This window comes from Pristiophorus japonicus, chromosome 1, assembly GCF_044704955.1.
Source record: "Pristiophorus japonicus isolate sPriJap1 chromosome 1, sPriJap1.hap1, whole genome shotgun sequence".
Classification (NCBI taxonomy): domain Eukaryota; kingdom Metazoa; phylum Chordata; class Chondrichthyes; family Pristiophoridae; genus Pristiophorus; species Pristiophorus japonicus.
Window position 1 is genome coordinate 218,168,670 of NC_091977.1, and position 20,507 is coordinate 218,189,176.

At 45.9% G+C, this 20,507-nt stretch overlaps 1 protein-coding gene across 1 annotated transcript in view; it reads right to left on the minus strand.

The window, feature by feature from the left end:
• Window positions 1-20,507, minus strand: part of LOC139260510 (ADAMTS-like protein 1) — a 456,828-nt gene that overhangs the window by 277,385 nt on the left and 158,936 nt on the right. Inside the window, exons 9-10 of the mRNA XM_070877021.1 lie at window positions 14,173-14,311; window positions 1,981-2,031 (exon numbers count right to left, since the gene is read on the minus strand). Of these exons, the coding sequence (XP_070733122.1) occupies window positions 1,981-2,031; window positions 14,173-14,311 (190 nt within the window). The remainder of the gene's footprint in view (window positions 1-1,980; window positions 2,032-14,172; window positions 14,312-20,507) is intronic.

The window sequence follows — 20,507 nt, forward strand, 5'->3', positions numbered from 1 at the left end:
ATCTTATATGTTTCTATGAGATCCCATCTCATCCTTCTGAACTCCAGTTTATAAAGGCCCAGTTGATCCAGTCTCTCCTCATATGTCAGTCCAGCTATCCCGGGAATTAGTCTGGTGAACCTTCGCTGCACTCCCTCAATAGCAAGAACATCCTTCCTCAGATTAGGAGACCAAAACTGAACACAATATTCTAGGTGAGGCCTCACCAAGGCCCTGTACAACTGCAGTAAGACCTCCTTGCTCCTATACTCAAATCCCCTAGCTATGAAGGCCAACATACTATTTGCCTTCTTCACCGCCTGCTGTACCTGCATGCCAACTTTCAATGACTGATGAACCATGACACCCAGGTCTCGTTGCACCTCCCCTTTTCCTAATCTGCCACCATTCAGATAATATTCTGCCTTCGTGTTTTTGCCCCCAATGTGGATAACCTCACAATTATCCACATTATACTGCATCTGCCATGTATTTGCCCACTCACCTAACCTGTCCAAGTCACCCTGCAGCCTCTTAAAGTCCTCCTCGCAGCTCACACCGCCACCCAGTTTAGTGCCATCTGCAAACTTGGAGATATTACATTTAATTCCTTCATCTAAATCATTAATGTATATTGTAAAGAGCTGGGGTCCCAGCACTGACTGCATTCCAAACTGTGGCAGCAATGAGACAAGAATCACTCCTGGTAAATAGATGCAAGAGGTAACTTGATAGATTTCTGGAGATAAAGGGGTTGTGAGCTAGGGTGAAAAACAAATAGGTGGGGTTAAGATCTATCACAAAGCAAAAAGGCCAGTTGGGGTAATAGCCTTTTTCTTAATATTCTTCTGATGCATTGGGGGAATGAGCCAGTCTGGATTGTTGCCTACCTTGCTCAGGCTGATTATAGAGATGCATTGTCAGAGGCATGGCAGCAATTATAGGCTGTAAACACTGATGGGGATTGGTGTATGGGGGGGGGGGGGGGGGGAGGGGCGTGGATTGGTGGGGGAGAGAAAAAGGGGAACATTTATGCACTATAATTTGTGAAAATATAACTGACTCCTGGATGGCTGACAGATTTTCCATAAAGGTTTTACCTTGAAGTTATGTTTCCAAGTATGTTTAAAGCAACTTATTTTACATTGCACTTTCATTGCTGCAGCCATTGGCATCGTGGTGCAAAGCACCACAGACAAAACAGTAAGCGGACAAAGTAACACAGAAACCAAGACAGCTGTGAGCCACAGTTCCCCAGACATATTGTATAGCAATGTCTTACAAATCTGTGAGCAGCATCATGCATCAGCTGATTGGAATAAGGAAAACAGAATGACTAGCACACTGCGGTAACTAAAGCAGCAGACAGATCAGGAAAGCAGCGCCAGGTCACGCACATTTTGACAATTTGTGCAAAAGCTTGCGCCGAAACACCAGCAAAAGCCAAGTGCATGATTAAGTGTGACAGCCCACAGTTTGAATTGCTGAATGAGACCATTCCATTAATGGCTCACTGACTTGATGCTTTATAGTAATTTGCTTCCTCCGCGGCAACGACATTGCTTGATGGGGGAAGTGCAGTTCCACAATGCAGTGGTGTTTCATGAGATGGTCTCATTGTGCTTTGCCTAATTACTAAGTACATACATAAATTTGGTAGGTCATTAAACAATTACTGAACAATCAGTACAATGTGCAAACAAAAAAAACACTTGAGAAAAATCTCCATGGAAATTTTGCTCAATATAAAGAACTGCCCCATAGATTGTTTCATCATTTTAAATTACAAAGAGCTTTGAAGAAACAGCGATCAAATACTTCAACTGATTCTAAAGCAATCTCTCTTACTTTATCGTCCATTCCCTCTCTCACACAATCTGTCATACACACTTTCTCCTTCATTCTCTCTTACTCTCTCATTTTCTCTCTCATTCTGTTAGGACTGAAGCTCTCTCACCAACTGCATCAGCATCTTTCACTTTTATTGGCTGTGTTACGTACCGAGGCAGGGGATGGAAGTGGTCAAAAGGGATGATCTGCTTGTAGCCATCACTGTTAGGAACAATAATGCCAACTGTCTGAGTGGAGGGTGTACACAACGAAACAGAAACTAAATCATTACAATATAAAACATCAGTTAATCCCAAAAGTTCAAATGCTCTTCTCTGGGTAGATGGACTGGAAAGCAAAAGATTTATTTCCATCATTGAATGAAAAGCACGCATCAGTTGGACTCAGAATTTAATTTAAGTATTGGCGCTTGAAGTTTGTTTCGTATGATAAGTATTTGAGCATTAACCAAATTGAGAAACAGTAGAAGACATTGGAATATGTTATTTATCTTCAATTACTAAAATAACACAAAAATTCTCAGCATGGCTTGACATTTGTTTGAAGCAAATGAACCTTGTGGTCCAATCGGAGATTCTGTTACCAGGACATATTTATTCTCATCATTCAAGGCAGGTGGAAAAGTAGTCAGAGGTGGATGCTTTTCATTTATAACGCCAGATAGCTCATTAAAATCCATTAATCTGATTTGTTGTCATGCACATTACCTTGGTGGTATTCAATGCTGCATTGTAAAATGTTAACAAATATATACTTTCTAGAAATGTAATGAAAAAATGATTCATCATAACATAACGTGTAAGCCAGTGTATTTAGTAATGGTATATACACACATTCTGTGCTACAGGAAGATCGCTGTATAAAATAATAGCTGTTTCTCATGAGCAGCAACGTAGGGAGAGCCAAGGGAGTAACTACTTTCCCCCCAAAGGTCATTTTGAGGGTTCAATCTCACCTTCAATCTTTACCATTCAGGAAATTGTGGTATTCCTGTTCAAATTTCCACAGGCAGCTTAATGCAAAAGTGACCTGTGCTTCTGAAATTATATTTTCTATCACTGATCTAAAGCAATTATTTTCTTTCATTGGCAAGCTGACTCACGATTAGTTGTCCTGATATAGAAACGGACAACTAGTTATGGGCTGCCTGCAGCCAATTAAGCTGGGGCTTCAGTCTCCATCTGAACTGCACAGCTCATAGACTGCCCCGGGGTCAGTGAATGACCCCAACTGAACCTCGCCTGAATCAGAAGAGCAATAGTGTCAGGCTAAACCTAACAGAGCCCAGAGCCAGTGTGAGCATTGATTCACTGAGCAGCTTTTAGTGCTGAGTCGTGTGTCTACAGCATGCCACTTATTGTCTATTGCACTTCGAGGTAAAAGGGACTGAGTAATTTCTTACTGTTTTCCATCTGCATGTATTAATAGCTTGTATCTTACACAGCCGACTCTTAATTTGAATTATCTGATAATTCTTTTTTTAGCCCTAAAGTCCCACTTTATGTGCTATTTCAGTTGCTTAACTCAAATTCTCGGGTAATTCAAAATGTTTACTACAAAAATAGTTCAAACTATTCGGAGTAGACTGTATGTATCCTGATTGTGATGAGAAAGAGAGAGACTTTGCGACAATGTGACTTGAGGGATCTTCTCCTCTCAATTCGTATTTAGAAAGCTTTGCTTTCAGTAAAAGGGTAGGGAGAGAAAGACAGAATGAGAGTCAGTAGTGATACTAGTAATATTCCTGGTCTAGTAACCCAGAGGCCTGGGGCAATAATCCAGGGAACACAAGTTCAAATCCCACCAGGACACTTTGAGAATTTGAATTTAATTTAAAACATGTGGAAATATAGAACTGGTATCAGTAAAAGCTATTGGAATATCATAAAAACCCAACTGGTCCTTTATACAAGGAAACCTGCCATCTTACCCAGTCTGGGCCTATATGTGACTCCAATCCCACACCAACGTAGTTGAATCTTACCTGTCCTTTGACGTGACATAATGAGCCAAACTCATAAGACCACTACCACCTTCTTAGGGCAACTAGGGATGGGCAATAAATGCTAGCCTTGCCAGTGATGCCCACATTCTCACATCTATCTCCAAACATGCAATGTAATCATAACCTCTGTCAAACCATGGCTGCTGTCTCTGTGGAAAGTGACTGACTTAGGAAGACAGGAACAGGAGAAGGCCATTCAGCCCCTCAAACCTACTCCACCATTCAATGACATCATGGCTGATCTGTATCCTAACTCCATCCACCCGCCTTGGCTCCATAACCTTTTAAAACCTTGGCTCGCAAACATCTATTGATCTCAGGTTTAAAATGATTAATTGAGCTAGCATCTATTGCTTTTTGTGGGAGAGAGTTCTTCTCTTCTACCACTCTTTGTGTGAAGAAGTGTTTCCTAACTTCTCTCCTAAATGGCCAGGCTCTGATTTTACTGAAAAATGAGTCAAATATTTCTCCATGTATAACAGCATCATGTTGAGTGAAATGAAACTATAGTCATTTCATTCTCAAAGTCATGTTTATTTTGGCAGAGGACAGGAAGAGAGCCGGTGGAGGGTAGGCACGTGAAGAGTGGGATGGATGGAGGGCGGGCAGAGGTGGGCAGAACCCACAGGAATGAATTGATGTGGAATCCAAGCCTTTTTTATAGACGCTCTCAATTTCAATGGCATGAATGAGCTGCCGGTGATAATTGTGCTCTCTATAGGCAGCTGCTGAATGGAAAGGCAAGACAACCATTATTAAAGGTAGCCTGCATCACCTTAAAGGGGAGGTGCGTTTTTCGATGGTGAATAGCGAACAGTAGGCATGGTACCAGTGCCCCAGAGTCTTGGATGCAGTGGTAGAGGAGGTCACAGGCCATCAGCAGCAAGAAGGAGGTTTCCTTTTGAGTGATGGGTGAGTAGACAGCAGGAATGGAGAAAACAGCCTTGTCAAGAGATTGGTGCAGTACAGGAACAATTTAAATGGCCTCACCAGGACTGCCAAGGTAAGTATCCCCTTAATCTCGCTCTTTGGGCTAGACTTTCCCGACAGCCCCTCAACACCCGATTGCCCGCCGAGAAAAACTGCTAACATTTTGCAACTAATCCTGGCGAGAATTTCCACAATTAAGCTAAAAATAATTGCCAGGCGAGAAAATGGATCTTGCACCAGTATTCGCGACAGTTTCTTGGCGGTTAAAGGCAAAACGAAGTGAAACGGGCGGTTCTTAAAATGTTTTTAAAAGTCACGCCGAGGCTGCGATTGGACCTAGGGAGGGGGACAAACTTAAAAAAAATGTTCACTTAAAAAAAATTTCCCAAGACAGTTTTAAAGCTAATCGCTATTTTAGAATTAAAAAAAATAAAAAACCTTTAACTTACCTTTCTTTGCAGAGTATCACCTACCGCCCTGTTTAAGCAGCTTTTGCAGGGCGGTTCCCTCAGCGATCTGAAGGGGCTTCCGTTGAGGCCAAACTTACGCCCTGATGATTTTCTCGGCGGTGCATGTCGGCAGTTTGCTCCCGGCGGGCGCTTCAAAAAGTAAGGGGGCAAGTTTCTCAGAGCAGTTTCGCTCCCAAAAACAGCTGTACCACTGAGAAAACCGCCAAAAATGAAGGTGAAAGTCTAGCCCTTACTCTCTATCGTCCCAGCTCTATCAATCTCCCACATCCCATGGCTCTCCTCAAGTCAACAGGAAACAGCTCATTGTCCCTCATACTGCTTGCATTCACACCCTCAACACCTGTACCTCTCACAACTACTCACACCACTTGGCCATAGTGGCGCCTGTTCCAGTTATCGTGCACAATTTGCTAAGCTGCCTTATACATTTTGAAATTTCTTCAGCAGCACACAAGTTAACCCACTTCCAATCTTCTCGCCGGAAAAGATGGAACAGAACAGAAGGGAGAATGGATAATAGGAGGAGGTCCTGCCTCTGAACAGATCCTGACTCCACTGGAAGTGGCCACCATCGACATCATTGGCAGAGAGAGGGCAACAGTACTGGAGACGGCCAGGCTGCAGGCCACAAACAATATGTTTGTACATGTTCTCTTTCTACTTATCTCTCATTCATACACTCAGCCTGGCGGTGTAGTGCGCTGCCACTTATCTGCTGTTATTTACCCTTGCCACTATGTGCTAACCCTTGACCCTTTCCCCTCGAATTGGGCCCAGCAGATGGTTCAGGCCCTTCAGCCACACAGACTGAGGGGAAGAAGCTTCCTAAAGATGCATCATCACTCAACTCTCGCCCTTATAACCACCAGCACAAATATAAGCAGCACACATGGAATAGGTAGACAGTTAGAGGGGTCTGAACTCAGTGATTCACTGATAAGTGAACAGGCGATGGAAAAGACGGCCCTGGAAACAGCTCACCTTGGGCCAGCTCATGTCTGAATTCTGGTGAAAAGCACAGAGGTGGAGATGTTAGTAGCCTAACTATCAAAGTAGAAATGCTTTCTGTACACAGGAATTGCTCAGTGGATTGGACCACCTGCCAGGGAGCTTCCACTATATGTCGGGGATGTGAAGGAGTCCACTACCAACTTGCGTGGGGTTCTGGTGCATGGCATCCAAGCTACGCAATCAACCATGGAGCATGTGGTCACGTCAATGATTGCTGCAGCTGGACTTTTCCTGCAGGAGTCCGTGGCACCAGTAACAGCATCTCTCTGGGCTCAAGCATCTCCTTGGTCAGGCTGAGAGACCAAATGGATAAGGGCTTAGCTGTATCACGGATCTCCCACAACCTGTTCACTGACAGATTAGCCTGATAGATGGGGAATGTTGTGCAATGGAACATGTCACCATCTCTAAGGATGACATCTGGACCCTCATATCCACCTCAACCAATCCCCACCCTGGTGCTAGAAGCATATCATAGTTTTCTGCCTGGCAACCACCGAGTTGCTATAGTCTGCAGTTCTGCCCACTCAGGCCCAAGTTCCTGGAGGTCACCAAACACTGGAGTCGTCCACCTCCCTGCTGTAGCCACTGGTGGAAGACATTGTAGAATCACTACAGTTGGTAAGACAGGCACAAGGGTCTCACATCAGAGTAATAATTAGTGTTAGGCTTTTGCATGAGTCAGTAAAATGCTAATGCTTTTTGAAGTTTTTGTGTGCAGAGAGTTGTTGATGTGGCAATGCTAGTTGACATGAATATCAGTGTTGGTCTTTGGGCAGTTGTTTATTCGAAGGTGCAAGGACTGGGACAGATGTTGGACATGACTATTAATGCATTTATTGAGTCCCATTACGCTATAGTCTTCTACGGGTAAATGGAGTTAAGATGCAGAGCAGCCTGGATTTAATTGAATGGTAGAACATGCTTGAGGGGCTGAATGGCCTCCTCCTGTTTCTATACTGTAAAGGAGCTCCTCTCCAGGCTGGAGAAAGCTAGTACCAATCCACAAGCAAAGCAAGATCCTCTCAATTTTACCACCATTAAGTTTCCTTTCTCTCTACTTCCAATGTCCATTCAAGCAATAAAGGAATCTCTGTTTTTATCTTATAACAACCTCATATTTACCAGAGCCAATATTTTCAACATAGCACTAAGCTGAACTGTTGGGAAACAAAGGCACTCACTTGAAAAAAAGTGAAAACGGAAATCACTAACATGATATAAAAAATGTTTTGAAATTTCATAAACAAAAACATACTTTCAATTTAATATTTATGAAAAAAACAAACCATCTGCCAACACATACTCATTAAAATGTCACTTAAAAATGAACTGTAGATTTGTACCACTTGATCAAAACGGAACCTCCCGGTGCTATGTAAACATAACATTTGAACCAACAGTACTTACAAAGTACACAGTTCAATTTGTGATGAATTATTCTCTCTGTTCATCATATCCTCCCCCAACCTGTAATGGGTGCCACTTATATTAAGTAACAGGCTGTACTCTGAAATGCTCACGCAAACCAATGGAACTAGAGCAACAACTGCTTCTCAACATCTCTCAATAGTTCTCACTCAGTCAAGAGATCAGTGCCTTTGCAACCCATCAATAATCCTCTGTACATACTAATGAAAAGGGGTTCAAATACACATATACATGAGTCACAACATTTCGATCTTTAGAGTAAGGGGGGAACATTAAGTGTAATTTGCAGAATAAAATACTAAAGAAGGTTTCTGAAGCAGACAATGTATATGGGTTTAAGAGGCAACTAAGTGAACTTTTGGAGGGAACACCAATGGTAGGAAAGTGGGCAGATGGAGTTTGAATCAATGAAAACAGGGATGGGTTTGTTAAGTCGAATGGTCTTTTCCTAAAAATGTTTAAGCTCTTTCTTGTTCATCACATTGTTTAAATTCTACTATTTTTCTCGAGCTGTTAACTCCCTGGCGTGGGTACTGTTCACAAAGGCAGGTAGTTAATTGTGAACCTGAATAGTGAATGCTGACAGGTTAGTGTTATATATGTGGACTTGTATTTACTCTGTACAGCCACCAGAGGGCTCATCCCCTAGAGTCCCAAGGGATCCCATAATCCCTTGGGAGCACAGGTATTTAAGGAGGCTTCACAGATTGCAGAGGCACTCTGGAGACCTGCAATAAAACACTATGGTCACACTTTACTTTGAGCTCACAGTGTTCAGTCTGACACTTTCTCCATACACAACAACTGGCGACGAGATACAGATAGCGAACCCAAAGATGCAGAGAACAGTGGACATCCTGGAGAAATTTTCAGAGGGAGATGACTGGGAAACTTTTGTGGAGCGACTCGACCAATACTTCGTGGCCAACGAGCTAGATGGGGAAAGAGAGCACTGCCAAACAAAGGGCAATCCTCCTCACTGTCTGTGGGGCACCAACGTATGGCCTCATGAAGAATCTGTTCACTCCAGCGAAACCCACGGAGAAATCGTACTACGATTTGTGCACACTGGTCCGAGAGCATTTGAACCCGAAGGAAAGCGTTCTGATGGCGAGATACCGGTTCTACACCTACAAAATGTCTGAAGGCCAGGAAGTGGAGGGTTATGTCGCCGAGCTAAGACGCCTTGCAGGACATTGCGAATTTGAAGGACATTTGGAGCACATGCTCAGAGACTTTTTCGTACTTAGCATTGGCCATGAAACCATACTTCGCAAGCTTTTGACTGTAGAGACCCCAACCTTGAGTAAGGCCATAGCGATAAACCAGGCTTTCATTGCCACCTGAGACAATACGAAGCAAATCTCTCAGCACACAAATGTTGCTACAAGTACTGTGAACAAAGTAATGTTGCACTCGAATCGTAACGTACAGGGCAGGTCACACATACCTGCAGCTGCACGTCTGCAGATAACTCTGAGTCCACCATCAAGGGTGATGAATGCAAGGCCATTAACACCTTGTTGGCGCTGCGGGGGTGATCATCGTTTCCATTCATGCAGATTCAAAGGATACGTTTGCAAGGGCTGTGGAACAATGGGACACCTCCAACGAGTGTGCAGGCAAGCTGCAAATCCTGTTAAACCTGCAAACCACCATATTGCAGAGGACAGATCCACGGAGGATCACGATGAACCAGAGCCTCAGATAGAGGAGGCAGAGGTACATGGTGTGCACACATTCACCATGAATTGTCCCCCGATAATATTGAATGTTGAACTAAATGGACTTCCAGTGTCAATGGAGCTGGACATGGGTGCGAGCCAGTCCACCATGGGCAAAAAGACTTTCGAAAGGTTGTGGTGCAACAAGGCCTCAAGGCCAGTCTTAACTCCAGTTCACACGAAACTAAGAACTTACACTAAAGAACTGATTCCTATAATCGGCAGTGCTACCGTAAAGGTCTCCTACGATGGAGCGGTGCACAAGCTACCTCTGTGGGTGGTACCGGGCGATGGTCCCACGCTGCTCAGCAGGAGCTGGCTGGGAAAGATACGCTGGAACTGGGACGACGTCCGAGCTCTATCGCCTGCTGACGACACTTCACGTGCCCAGGTCTTAAACAAATTTCCTTCGCTGTTCGAACCAGGCATCAGGAAATTCTAAGGAGCAAAAGTGCAGATCCACCTAATTCCGGGGGCGCGACTCATCCATCACAAGGCGAGAGCAGTACCGTACTTTATGAGAGAAATGGTAGAGATCGAGCTAGACCAGCTGCAAAGAAAGGGCATCATTTCACTGATCGAGTTCAGCGAGTGGGCCAGTCCTATTGTCCCAGTCCTCAAGGGAGACGGCACCATCAGAATCTGTGGCGATTACAAAGTAACTATCAATCGTTTCTCTCTTCAGGACCAATACCCACTACCAAAGACCGACGACCTCTTTGCCACGCTCGCGGGAGGAAAGACATTCACGAAGCTGGATCTGACTTCAGCCTACATGACGCAGGAACTGGAGGAATCATCGAAGGCCCTCACCTGCATCAACACGCACAAAGGTCATTTTGTTTATAACAGATGCCCATTTGGAATTCGATCAGCGGTGGCGATATTCCAGAGAAACATAGAAAGTTTACTGAAGTCGGTCCCGCACACCGTGGTCTTCCAGGACGACATCTTGGTCACAGGTCGGAATACAGTCGAGCAACTGCAGAACCTGGAGGATGTTCTATGTCGACTCAACCGTGTGGGGCTCAGGTTAAAATGCTCGAAGTGCGTTTTCCTGGTGCCTGAAGTGGAGTTCTTGGGAACGAGGATTGCGGCAGACGGCATCAGGCCCACCAACGCGAAGACGGAGGCAATCGAGAATGCACCAAGGCCACAGAACGTGACGGAGCTGCGGTCGTTTCTTGGACTCTTGAACTACTTTGGTAACTTCTTACCAGGTCTCAGCACACTGCTAGAACTACTGCATGTCTTACTACGAAAAGGGGGCGAATGGGTTTTGGGCAAAAGCCAAGAAAATGCCTTTTTAAAAGCAAGAAAATTGTTATGCTCAAACAAATTGCTTGTGTTGTGTGATCCATGTAAGCGTTTGGTACTGGTATATGATGCGTCGTCATATGGCGTTGGGTGTGTATTGCAACAAGCTAATGATTTCAGGAAACTGCAACCGGTTGCTAATGCATACAGGAGTCTCTCTTAGTCTGAGAGAGCTTACAGCATGATTGAGAAAGAAGCGTTAGCGTGTGTCTATGGGGTAAAGAAAATGCATCAATACCTGTTTGGGCTAAAATTCGAATTGGAAATCAACCATAAGCCACTTATATACCTGTTCTCTGAGAGTAAAGGGATAAATACCAATGCAACAGCCCGCATCCAGAGATGGGCGCTCACGTTGTCCGCATACAACTACACCATCTGCCACAGGCCAGGCGCAGAAAACTGCGTCGATGCTCTCAGTAGGCCGCCATTGTCCACCACGGGGGTGGAAATGGCGCAGCCCGCAGATCTAGCCACGGTTATGGAAGCATTTGAGAGTGAGCAATCACCCGTCACTGCCCGGCAGATCAAAACCTGGACAAGCCAGGACCCCTTATTATCTCTAGTCAAAAGCTGTGTGCTTCACGGGAGATGGTCCAGTGTCCAAGTGGAAATGCAGGACGAGCCAAAGCCGTTCCAGCGGCACAAAGATGAAATGTCGATACAGGCAGACTGCCTTCTGTGGGCCAATCGAGTAGTGGTCCCCAAGAAGGGCAGAGACACCTTCATCAATGACCTCCACAGTACCCACCCAGGCATCGTAATGATGAAAGCGATAGCCAGATCCCACGTGTGGTGGCCCGGAATCGATGCAGACTTAGAGTCCTGCGTTCACAGATGTAATACATGCTCGCAGTTAAGTAACATACCCAGGGAGGCGCCGCTAAGTTTATGGTTTTGGGCCTCCAAACCGTGGCGTAGGGTGAACATCGACTATGCAGGCCCGTTCTTGGGTAAAATGTTCCTTGTGGTTGTAGACGCGTACTCCAAGTGGATTGAATGTAAGATAATGTTGGCTCGCACGTCCGCTGCCACTACTGAATGCCTGCCACTCACGGCTTACCCAATGTCCTGGTGAGCGACAACGGGCCATGTTTTACCAGTGCTGAGTTCAAAGAATTCATGACGCGTAACGGGATCAAACATGTCACATCTGCCCCATTTAAACCAGCATCCAATGGTCAGGCAGAGAGAGCAGTGCAAACCATCAAGCAAGACTTGAAGAGTGTAACTGAAGGCTCACTGCAGACTCGCCTATCCCGAGTCCTGCTTAGCTACTGCACGAGACCCCACTCACCCATTGGGATCCCACCTCATGAAAAGAGCACTTAAGACAAGGCTCTCGCTCGTTCACCCTGATCTACATGAACAGTTAGAGAGCAGCCGGCTTCAACAAAGTGCACACCATGATAGTGCAAATATGTCACGCGAGATTGAAATTAATAATCCTGTATTTGTATTGAATTATGGACAAGGTCCCAAGTGGCTTCCCGGCACTGTCGTGGCCAAAGAGGGGAACAGGATGGTTCGGATCAAACTTTCAAATGGACTTATTCACCAGAAACACTTGGACCAAATCAAACTCAGATTCACGGACTATCCTGAGCAACCCACCTTGGACCCTACCTTTTTTGATCCCCCAACATACACACCAGTGGCAACCGGCATCACGGTTGACCATGAAGCAGAACCCATCATCCACAGCAGGCCTGCAGGGTCCAACACACCTGGCAGCCCAGCAAGGCCAGCTGCACAGCAGCCCAGTGAGGGCCCAACAAATGATTCATCAACACCAGCTTCTACACCGAGACGATCAACCAGGGCAAGAAGGGCTCTAGATCGACTCACATTGTAAATAGCTACACTATTGACTTTGGAGGAGAGTGTTGTTATATTTGTGGACTTGTATTTACTCTGTACAGCCACCAGAGGGCTCATTCCGTGGAGTCCCAAGGGATCCCATAATCCCTTGGGAGCACAGGTATTTATGGAGGCTTCACAGGTTGCAAAGGCACTCTGGAGACCTGCAATAAAAGACTAAGGTCACACTTTACTTTGAGCTCACAGTGTTCAGTCTGACTCTTTCTCCATACACAACAGTTAGTGTGAAGGACATCACAGTCAAGCCCAATCCTACTGGAAACCTGAGTGACAAGCAGGCGTGTAAGATTGACTTGTAGAAAGAAATTTTTCTGAGTGGGAGTTCAATAGTTCAAAAATTTATAGATTACTGAGAAACAGAAAGGGACAATTATTTTAAACTGTTGAATACTGAAACTGTAATGAGTGCCTGGCTGCTAGGTGTTAATTATTAATTGTACACTTTTAATTCATTGAGCGGTGGGAGATGGCAAGTAGAACTCAGGCATTCGGCAAAGTCCTGAATAGGAAACAAGAAGTAAACTGAAAGTACCCAAGTGAGGAGCAATTCGAGTGAGATTGACTTAAAGAGGGAATTTGTTGGTGAGTGAAATTTGGGCTGATCCATGAGCGTAGATCAAGCAAGAGTTAATTGGCAACTACTAAATCATTAGTATGTCAGGCAGACAAAGTTCGAATGTACAGAAGTTGCAAGATGTGGGAGTTCCTGAAAACGAAGGAAGGGTGATCACAAGTAACACCATGGCATTGTGGAGAAAGTAGTTATTCATTGGGAAGGGGAGGGAGGGGAGGGAAGGGAAGAAATGGAAGTGGAGGAAAGGAGAGGAGAGAGAAGGGAAGGAGAGGGGAGGAGAAGGAAGGGAAGGGAGGAGGGAGAGGAGGGAAGAGCAAGGAGAGGGAAGGGAAGGGAAGGAGAGGAGATGGAAGGAGAGAATATGGAAGGGATGGAAGGAGAGAATATGGAAAGGAAGGAGAGGAGAGACTGTAAAAGAATTGATGTCCAGCAGCATTACATTGCACACTTTCAGGCTACAGTTAGAACATTTTAACTCCTCAGAATCTCACAACATGTTTCTTTTCTGACTATTCTCCAATAATGAAATCTGAAGTCTGATGGTAGAGGAGCAAATGATATGCCGATTGTTTATAGTGTATAGTAGTGAGAAACAGCCAGCCCCTATAAATGACCCTGTCACTTTAAACTGTTTGCAAATTCCTGCAGCCAAGCCTGAAATAAACCTGACTCAGAGATATCTTTTACTAAAACCATTGTTTGTTCTGCCAACAATATCAAATTACATTATTCTGCACAAAAAAACAATAAGGAAACTAATGATGAAACCAAATCCTGCTGTAACTTCAATCTGTTATAAGTGAAACAGCAAAAACAGGAAAGGATTGGCTATTTTTAGCTCATTCTTTTATCTCTCTATACATTGTAAAAAGTTTATTTGTAAGCCAGGAGTCTACACAGAAACATGTCAGTCACTTGTGTAGAATTGGCGTATCACTGTGAGTGCAAGTGTGAATGTTTGGTGTGGCGATTGTTTCCTGGTGACTGAGTTGCACTGACCTGGCTGGGCATGGATCCATGCTGCACTCCTGCAGTTTGGGTTTGGGCTTGACGTTTTCAGGATAGTAGTGACAGTATTGGTCGGACACCATACGCTCGCTTCGCAGATCGTAGCACTCAGCGGATGTTAGCTGGTACCCTGCAACAAATGGACAGTGAGGCAAAGCAAACTACCAACTGAGATTTTTAAATTAACTTTTTTTCTTCAATTACATCCATCTCTTCAGGAAAGATGCTTTACTACTGTGCATAGATATGCATGCACATAAGCATACTTGAATATAGACTGAGAAATTCTCCAGAACTTTTTAACTCATTCCTTTGAGTCTTCCAGTGTTCTGTGTTTTAATTCCATTGAAGCTTCAGCTGTCAAAGTCCTAAGCTCTGAAATTCCCTCCTTAAACCTCTCCAATTCTCTCACTCCTCCTTAATACCTACCTCTTTGACCAAGCTTTTGATCATCTGTCCTTACATCTCCTCCTATGGCTCGGTGTTAATTTTTGTTTATCTGTTAACACTCCTGTGAAGCGCCTTGGGATGTTTTACTATGTTAAAAGTGCTATATAAATGTAAGTTGTTGTTGTAGTGAGTCAAAATATATTTGGGAGAATTTCCAGAGGATAGTAAACAAGGCAGAAACCAATTACCATGCAAGGTCCTCAGTGCATTAAAGAACGCTCTTTCAAAATCTATACTTTTTGAACAATTATTCAATTAAGTAGGAGAAAAATAATTCTCTCACCATTAGAATTGTCCCAAGAATCATCCTACTGTTTTAATGACACATGTGCCAAGTCCTCTGTATTTTATTTTTAGATACTCCATTTGAGAAACAATTCTTTTGCATTACATTGTTTCAAACATTTCTAATTTTTCAGAAGGGTAAATGAGGTTAAAGCTGAAAATATAACTCAAAAGGAAGTCTTCGCTATTGATCTGTAAGTGGGAAGATTGTCCTCAACAATCAGGATTGTCTGTTCAAATCCAGACAGTGTATGAATATTGTCCAATAAAGTTGCATGTCCATGCACATGTATCATGTTTCACTTGCAGAAAATTTTATTTTACCATTATTATGGAACTTACAGTAATGTAATTTATAAGGTCTAATTAGACACATTTATATATCCTCATATAGTGGAGCTCACATATAGTGAATTCTGATTCAGTGAAACTCCATTTATGTGAAAAATGTAAGTTTTTTTATTCTCTTACAATTTTCCTGACTCCTAGTGACATTACTGCCTGCTTAAAACATAGCAATTTCCCCCACTGTTCAGTCTATGATATGCAATTGAATGTATCACACAGACTGATGTGACCTTTTGGCTCTGGCCATATTTAATCTTGGCATACTGGGCCCAAGTTTCCACAAGAAAAAAAACGGGCGCCCCTCCGAGCTGGGCGCCCGTTTTTCGCGCCTAAAAAAATCCTCGGTATTCTCCACCTACTTACAGGTCCTCTGGCCCTCGGCGCAGCTAGCACGAGCTGTGGGGGGGGGCGGAGCCAGGTCCCGGCGCTGAAAACAGCTACAGTCGGCACGCAAGTGCAGTAGCTCCAGGCGCCGAACTGTGTGGAAGGGGCCCGAAGCACGCAGCCCCTAGCCCTGGCTGAATGGCCTCACTGGGGCTGCGTGAATTAGGCTCTTCCCACGGCCAGCTCCTGCTCCCCCCCCCCTGCCGACCAGACCCGACCCGACACCCGTTCCCCCCCCTGCCCCGACCCGACCCCCACTCCGCCCCCCCCCCGTCCCGACCCGAGACCCGCTCCCCCCCCCACCCCCCACCCTGACCCGACACCCGCATCCCCCCTCCCCCCCGACCCGACCCGAGACCCGCTCCCCCCCCCGACTGACCCGACCCGACCCGCGCTCCTGTTCCCCGACCCGACCCGCCCCTCCCTCTCTCTTCCCCCCCCTCTCTCCCCCCCCGCTCCCTCTCTCTCCCCCTCTCTCTCCCCCCCTCTCTCTCCCCCCCCGCTCTCGCTCTCCCCCCGCCCCGCTCTCTCTCTCCCCCCCCCGCTCTCTCTCTCTCCCTCCCTCCCTCTCTCCCCCTCCCTCTCTCTCTCTCTCTCTCCCTCCCTCCCCCCTCTCTCTCCCTCCCTCCCCCCCTCTCTCACTCCCTCCACCCCCTCTCTCTCCCTCCCTCCCCTCTCTCTCTCTCCCTCCCCTCTCTCTCTCTCTCTCCCTCCCTCCCCCTCTCTCTCTCTCTCCCTCCCCCACTCTCTCTCTCTCCCTCCCTCCCTCCCTCCCCTCTCTCTCCCTCCCTCCCCCCCCTCTCTCTCCCTCCCTCCCCCTCCCTCCCCCCCCTCTCTCTCCCTCCCCCCCCTCTCTCTCTCTCTCTCTCTCTCCCTCCCCCCCCTCACTCTCTCTCTCTCTCTCCCCCTCCCGCTCAGCGGCACGAACGGCTGCAGAATTCTCCCTGGCTGAAGCACTTTCACACAGGTAGGAAGATGGTTTATTTAATCTTTTCTTGGCTTATAAATGTTTATTCAGGTTGGATTTATTTGTATAATATTTGTAGAAGTATAAATAAGGATTTATTGTCGAACTTAATGAGTTCCCTTCCCCCCCCCTCCCCCCCACCTCGTTCTGGACGCCTAATTTGTAACCTGCGCCTGATTTTTTAATGTGTAGACAAGGTTTTTTCAGTTCTACAAAAATCTTCACTGGCTCCATTCTACTTTAGTTTGGAGTACATTTTCACTGTGGAAACTTTCAAATCAGGCGTCAGTGGCCGGACACGCCCCCTTTTGAAGAAAAAATTCTGTTCTAAACTAGAACTGTTCTACCTGACTAGAACTGCAGAAAAGAAAATGTGGAGAATTGCGATTTCTAAAATAGTCCGTTCTCCACCAGTTGCTCCTAAAAATCAGGCGCGAGTCATGTGGAAACTTGGGCCCATTGACTCTATGCAAAATTAAAAGCATTCGTTCCACTTCTGCTGCAGGAAATAGTCTCAGAATTGAATTCAGGGAATATTCCCCAGAATTATGTCATCAATTTGAGGCTCTGAACAGAGTGCAAGAGTTGCTTTCGATTGCAGTCTCTGCATTACTCTGTCAAGCAGTGTCAGGATGACAACTTTTAAAGTTAGGCCGAGTACTTACTCTAATTTATACTTTATATTCATTCTCAGGATGTGGGAATCGCTGGTAAGGCTGGCATTTATTGCCTATATCCAATTGCCCAAGAAGGTAGCGGTGAGCCGCCCTCTTTTGCTGCAGTCTGTGTGGTGAAGGTACTCCCAAATGCTATCATATCATAGGCAATCCCTCAAAACGAGGATGACTTGCTTCCACACCAAAAAGGGATGAGTTCACAGGTGTTTCAATGAAGGACCTAATATTCCAGGTCCCAAACAACATCTTGAAGGGTGGAAGAAACCTGTCCGTGGATTTTTTAACGTGTGGTGGCCATTGCACACCAGCCACCACATGGCAGTGGCAAGGATTAACCAAGACGACTGGAGACCAGCTCTGTTGCATGGACCTAGCGCGCACACATATCGCAGTGTTGCCATTAGAGGGAGCAACGTGCGGTGGGCCGGCCTGGAAATCGGCGCGGTCCCGGCATGCAAGACCATCAGCGGGCCGGGGCTATTAGAGGGAGCAACGTGCGGCGGCATGCCACTGCAGGGAGCAGCACGTGCTGATGCAGGAGGGTGACGGCTGTGAAGAGGGCAATTGGATTGGACCTCACCAAGGTCCTGGTCGCTGATTGGAGCGTGGGCAGGCACAGCAGGAGTGGCGATGTTGAGGTAGTGGAGCAGCGAGAGTTCGTAGAGGGGCGCAGGAGAGGCGTGAGTTATGGGAGCCAGAAGAGGCGAGGGCCCAGAGATCCCATATACTATTAGGGAAGGAGTTCCAGGAATTTGACCCAGCGACAATGAAGGAATGGTAATATACATCCAAGGAAAGATGTCCTTCTAGATAGTGGAGGTCAAGGGTTTGTGAGGCACCGTTGAACAAATCTTAGCCAGGTGTAGCTGTGTATCCTGTAGATATTGCACACTGCAGCCACAGCACATCATGGATATGTTGGCCAGTGGATGAGGTGCTGATCGAGTGGATTGCTTTGTCCTGGATGATCTCAAATGTCTTGAGTGTTGTTAGAGCTGCATCCATCCAGGCAAATAGACCGTATTCCATCAAACTCTTGACTTGTGCCTTGTAGATGGCGGAAAGGCTTTGGGGAGTCAGGAGGTGAGACACTTGCCGCAGAATACCGAGACTCTGACCTGCTCTCGTAGTCACGGTATTTACGTGGCTGGTCCAGTTAAGTTTCTGGTTAATGGTGACCCCCAGGATGTTGATGGTGGGAAATCCAATGATCGGAATGTTGTCGAATGTCAAGGGGAGGTGGTTAGACTCTCTCTTGTTGAAGATAGTCATTGACTGGCACTTGTGTGGCGCAAATGTTACTTGCCATTTATCAGCCCAAATCTGGATGTTGTCCAGGTCTTGCTGCACGTGGGCATGAACTGCTTCATTATCTGAGGAATCGCAAATGGAACTAAACACTGTGCAGTCATCAGTGAACATCCCCACTTCTGACCTTATGATGGAGGGAGGGCCTTTCATGAAGCAGCTGAAGATGATTGGTCCGAGGACACTGCCCTGAGGAACTCCTGCAGTGGTGTCTTGGGGCTGGGATGATTAACATCCAACAACCACAACCATCTTCCTTTGTGCTAGGTATAACCCAGCCAGTGGAGAGTTTTCCCCCTGAATCCCATTGTCTTCAATTTTACTAGGGCCCCTTAATGCCACACTCTGTCAAATACTGTCTTGATGTCAAAGGCAGTCACTCTCACCTCATCTCTGCAATTCAGCTCTTTTGTCCATATTTGGACACAGCCTGTAATGAGGTCTGGAGCCGAGTGGTCCTGCAAGAATCCAAACTGAGCATCAGTGTGCAGGTTATTGATGAGGAAGTGCCACTTGAATACACTGTCGACAACTCCTTCCATCACTTTGCTGATGATTGAGAATAGGCTGATGAGGTAGTAATGGTCAGATTGGATTTGTTCTGCTTTTTCTGCGGACCCAAGATACTTGGGCAGTTTTCCACAGTGTCGGGTAGATGGCAGTGTTGTAGCTGTACTGGAACAGCTTGGCTAGACGTGCAACAGTTTCTGGCGAACAAGTCTTCAGCACAACTGCCAGGATGTTGTCGGGTCCCATAGCCTTTGCTGTATCCAGTGCACTCAGCAGTTTCCTGATGTCATGTGGAGTGAATCGAATTGGCTGAAGACTGGCTTCTGTGATGGTTGGGAACTCAGAAGGAAGTCAAAAAGGGTAATTCAATCGGCATTTCTGTCTGTAAATGGTTGTGAACACTTCAGCCTTATCTTTTGCCATCGTTGATGATAGGGATGTCCTTCCGTTATTTATTTAACAGTCCACCACCATTCATGACTGACTGTCAAAGGACTGCAAAGCTTTGATCTGATCTGTTGATTGTGGGATTGCTTGGCTCTGCCTATAACATGCTGCTTCCAATGTTTAACATGCACGTAGTCCTGTGTTGTGGCTTCACCAGGTTGGCACCACATTTTTAGGTACGCCTGGTGCTGCTCCTGGCATGCTCTACACTTCTCATTGAACCAGAGTTGGTCCCCTGGCTTGATGGTAATGGTAGAATGAGGGATATGCCAGGCCATGAGGTTACAGAATGTGTTGATATATAATTCTACTGTTACTGATGGCCCACAGCGCCTCACAGATGCCCAGTTTTGAGCTGTCCGATCTGTTCTTAATCTATCCCACTTAGCACAGTGATGGTTCCACACAGCTCGATGGGAGGGTGTCCTCAGTGTGAAGACATGACTTGGTCTCCACAAAGATTATGTGGTGGTCACTGCTGCCAATACTGTCATGGACAGATGCATCTGCGACAGGTGAGGATGAGGTGACAAGGTAAAGTAGCTTATTCCCCCATTTTGGTTCTAGCACCACCTGCCACATTTCCAGTCTGGCAGCTATGTCTTTCAGCACTCAGCCAGCTCAGTCAATAGTAGTAGTAGAGCACCCCTGTGCTCGCTGACCTACACTGGCTCCCGGTTCAGGAACATCTCAATTTAAAAATTCTCATCCTTGTTTTCAAATCACTCTATGGCCTCACCTCTCCCTATCTCTAATCTCCTCCAGTCCCACAACCCTCCGATATATCTGCGCTCCTCCAATTCTGGCCTCTAGAGAACCCACCGTTGGTGGCCGTGCCTTCAGATATCTAGGCCCCAAGCTCTGGAATTCTCTCCCTAAACCTTTCCACCTCTCTTTCCTCCTTTATGTAAGGTTACAATTTTTCCAGAAAGCACAGAACAAGGCCACAA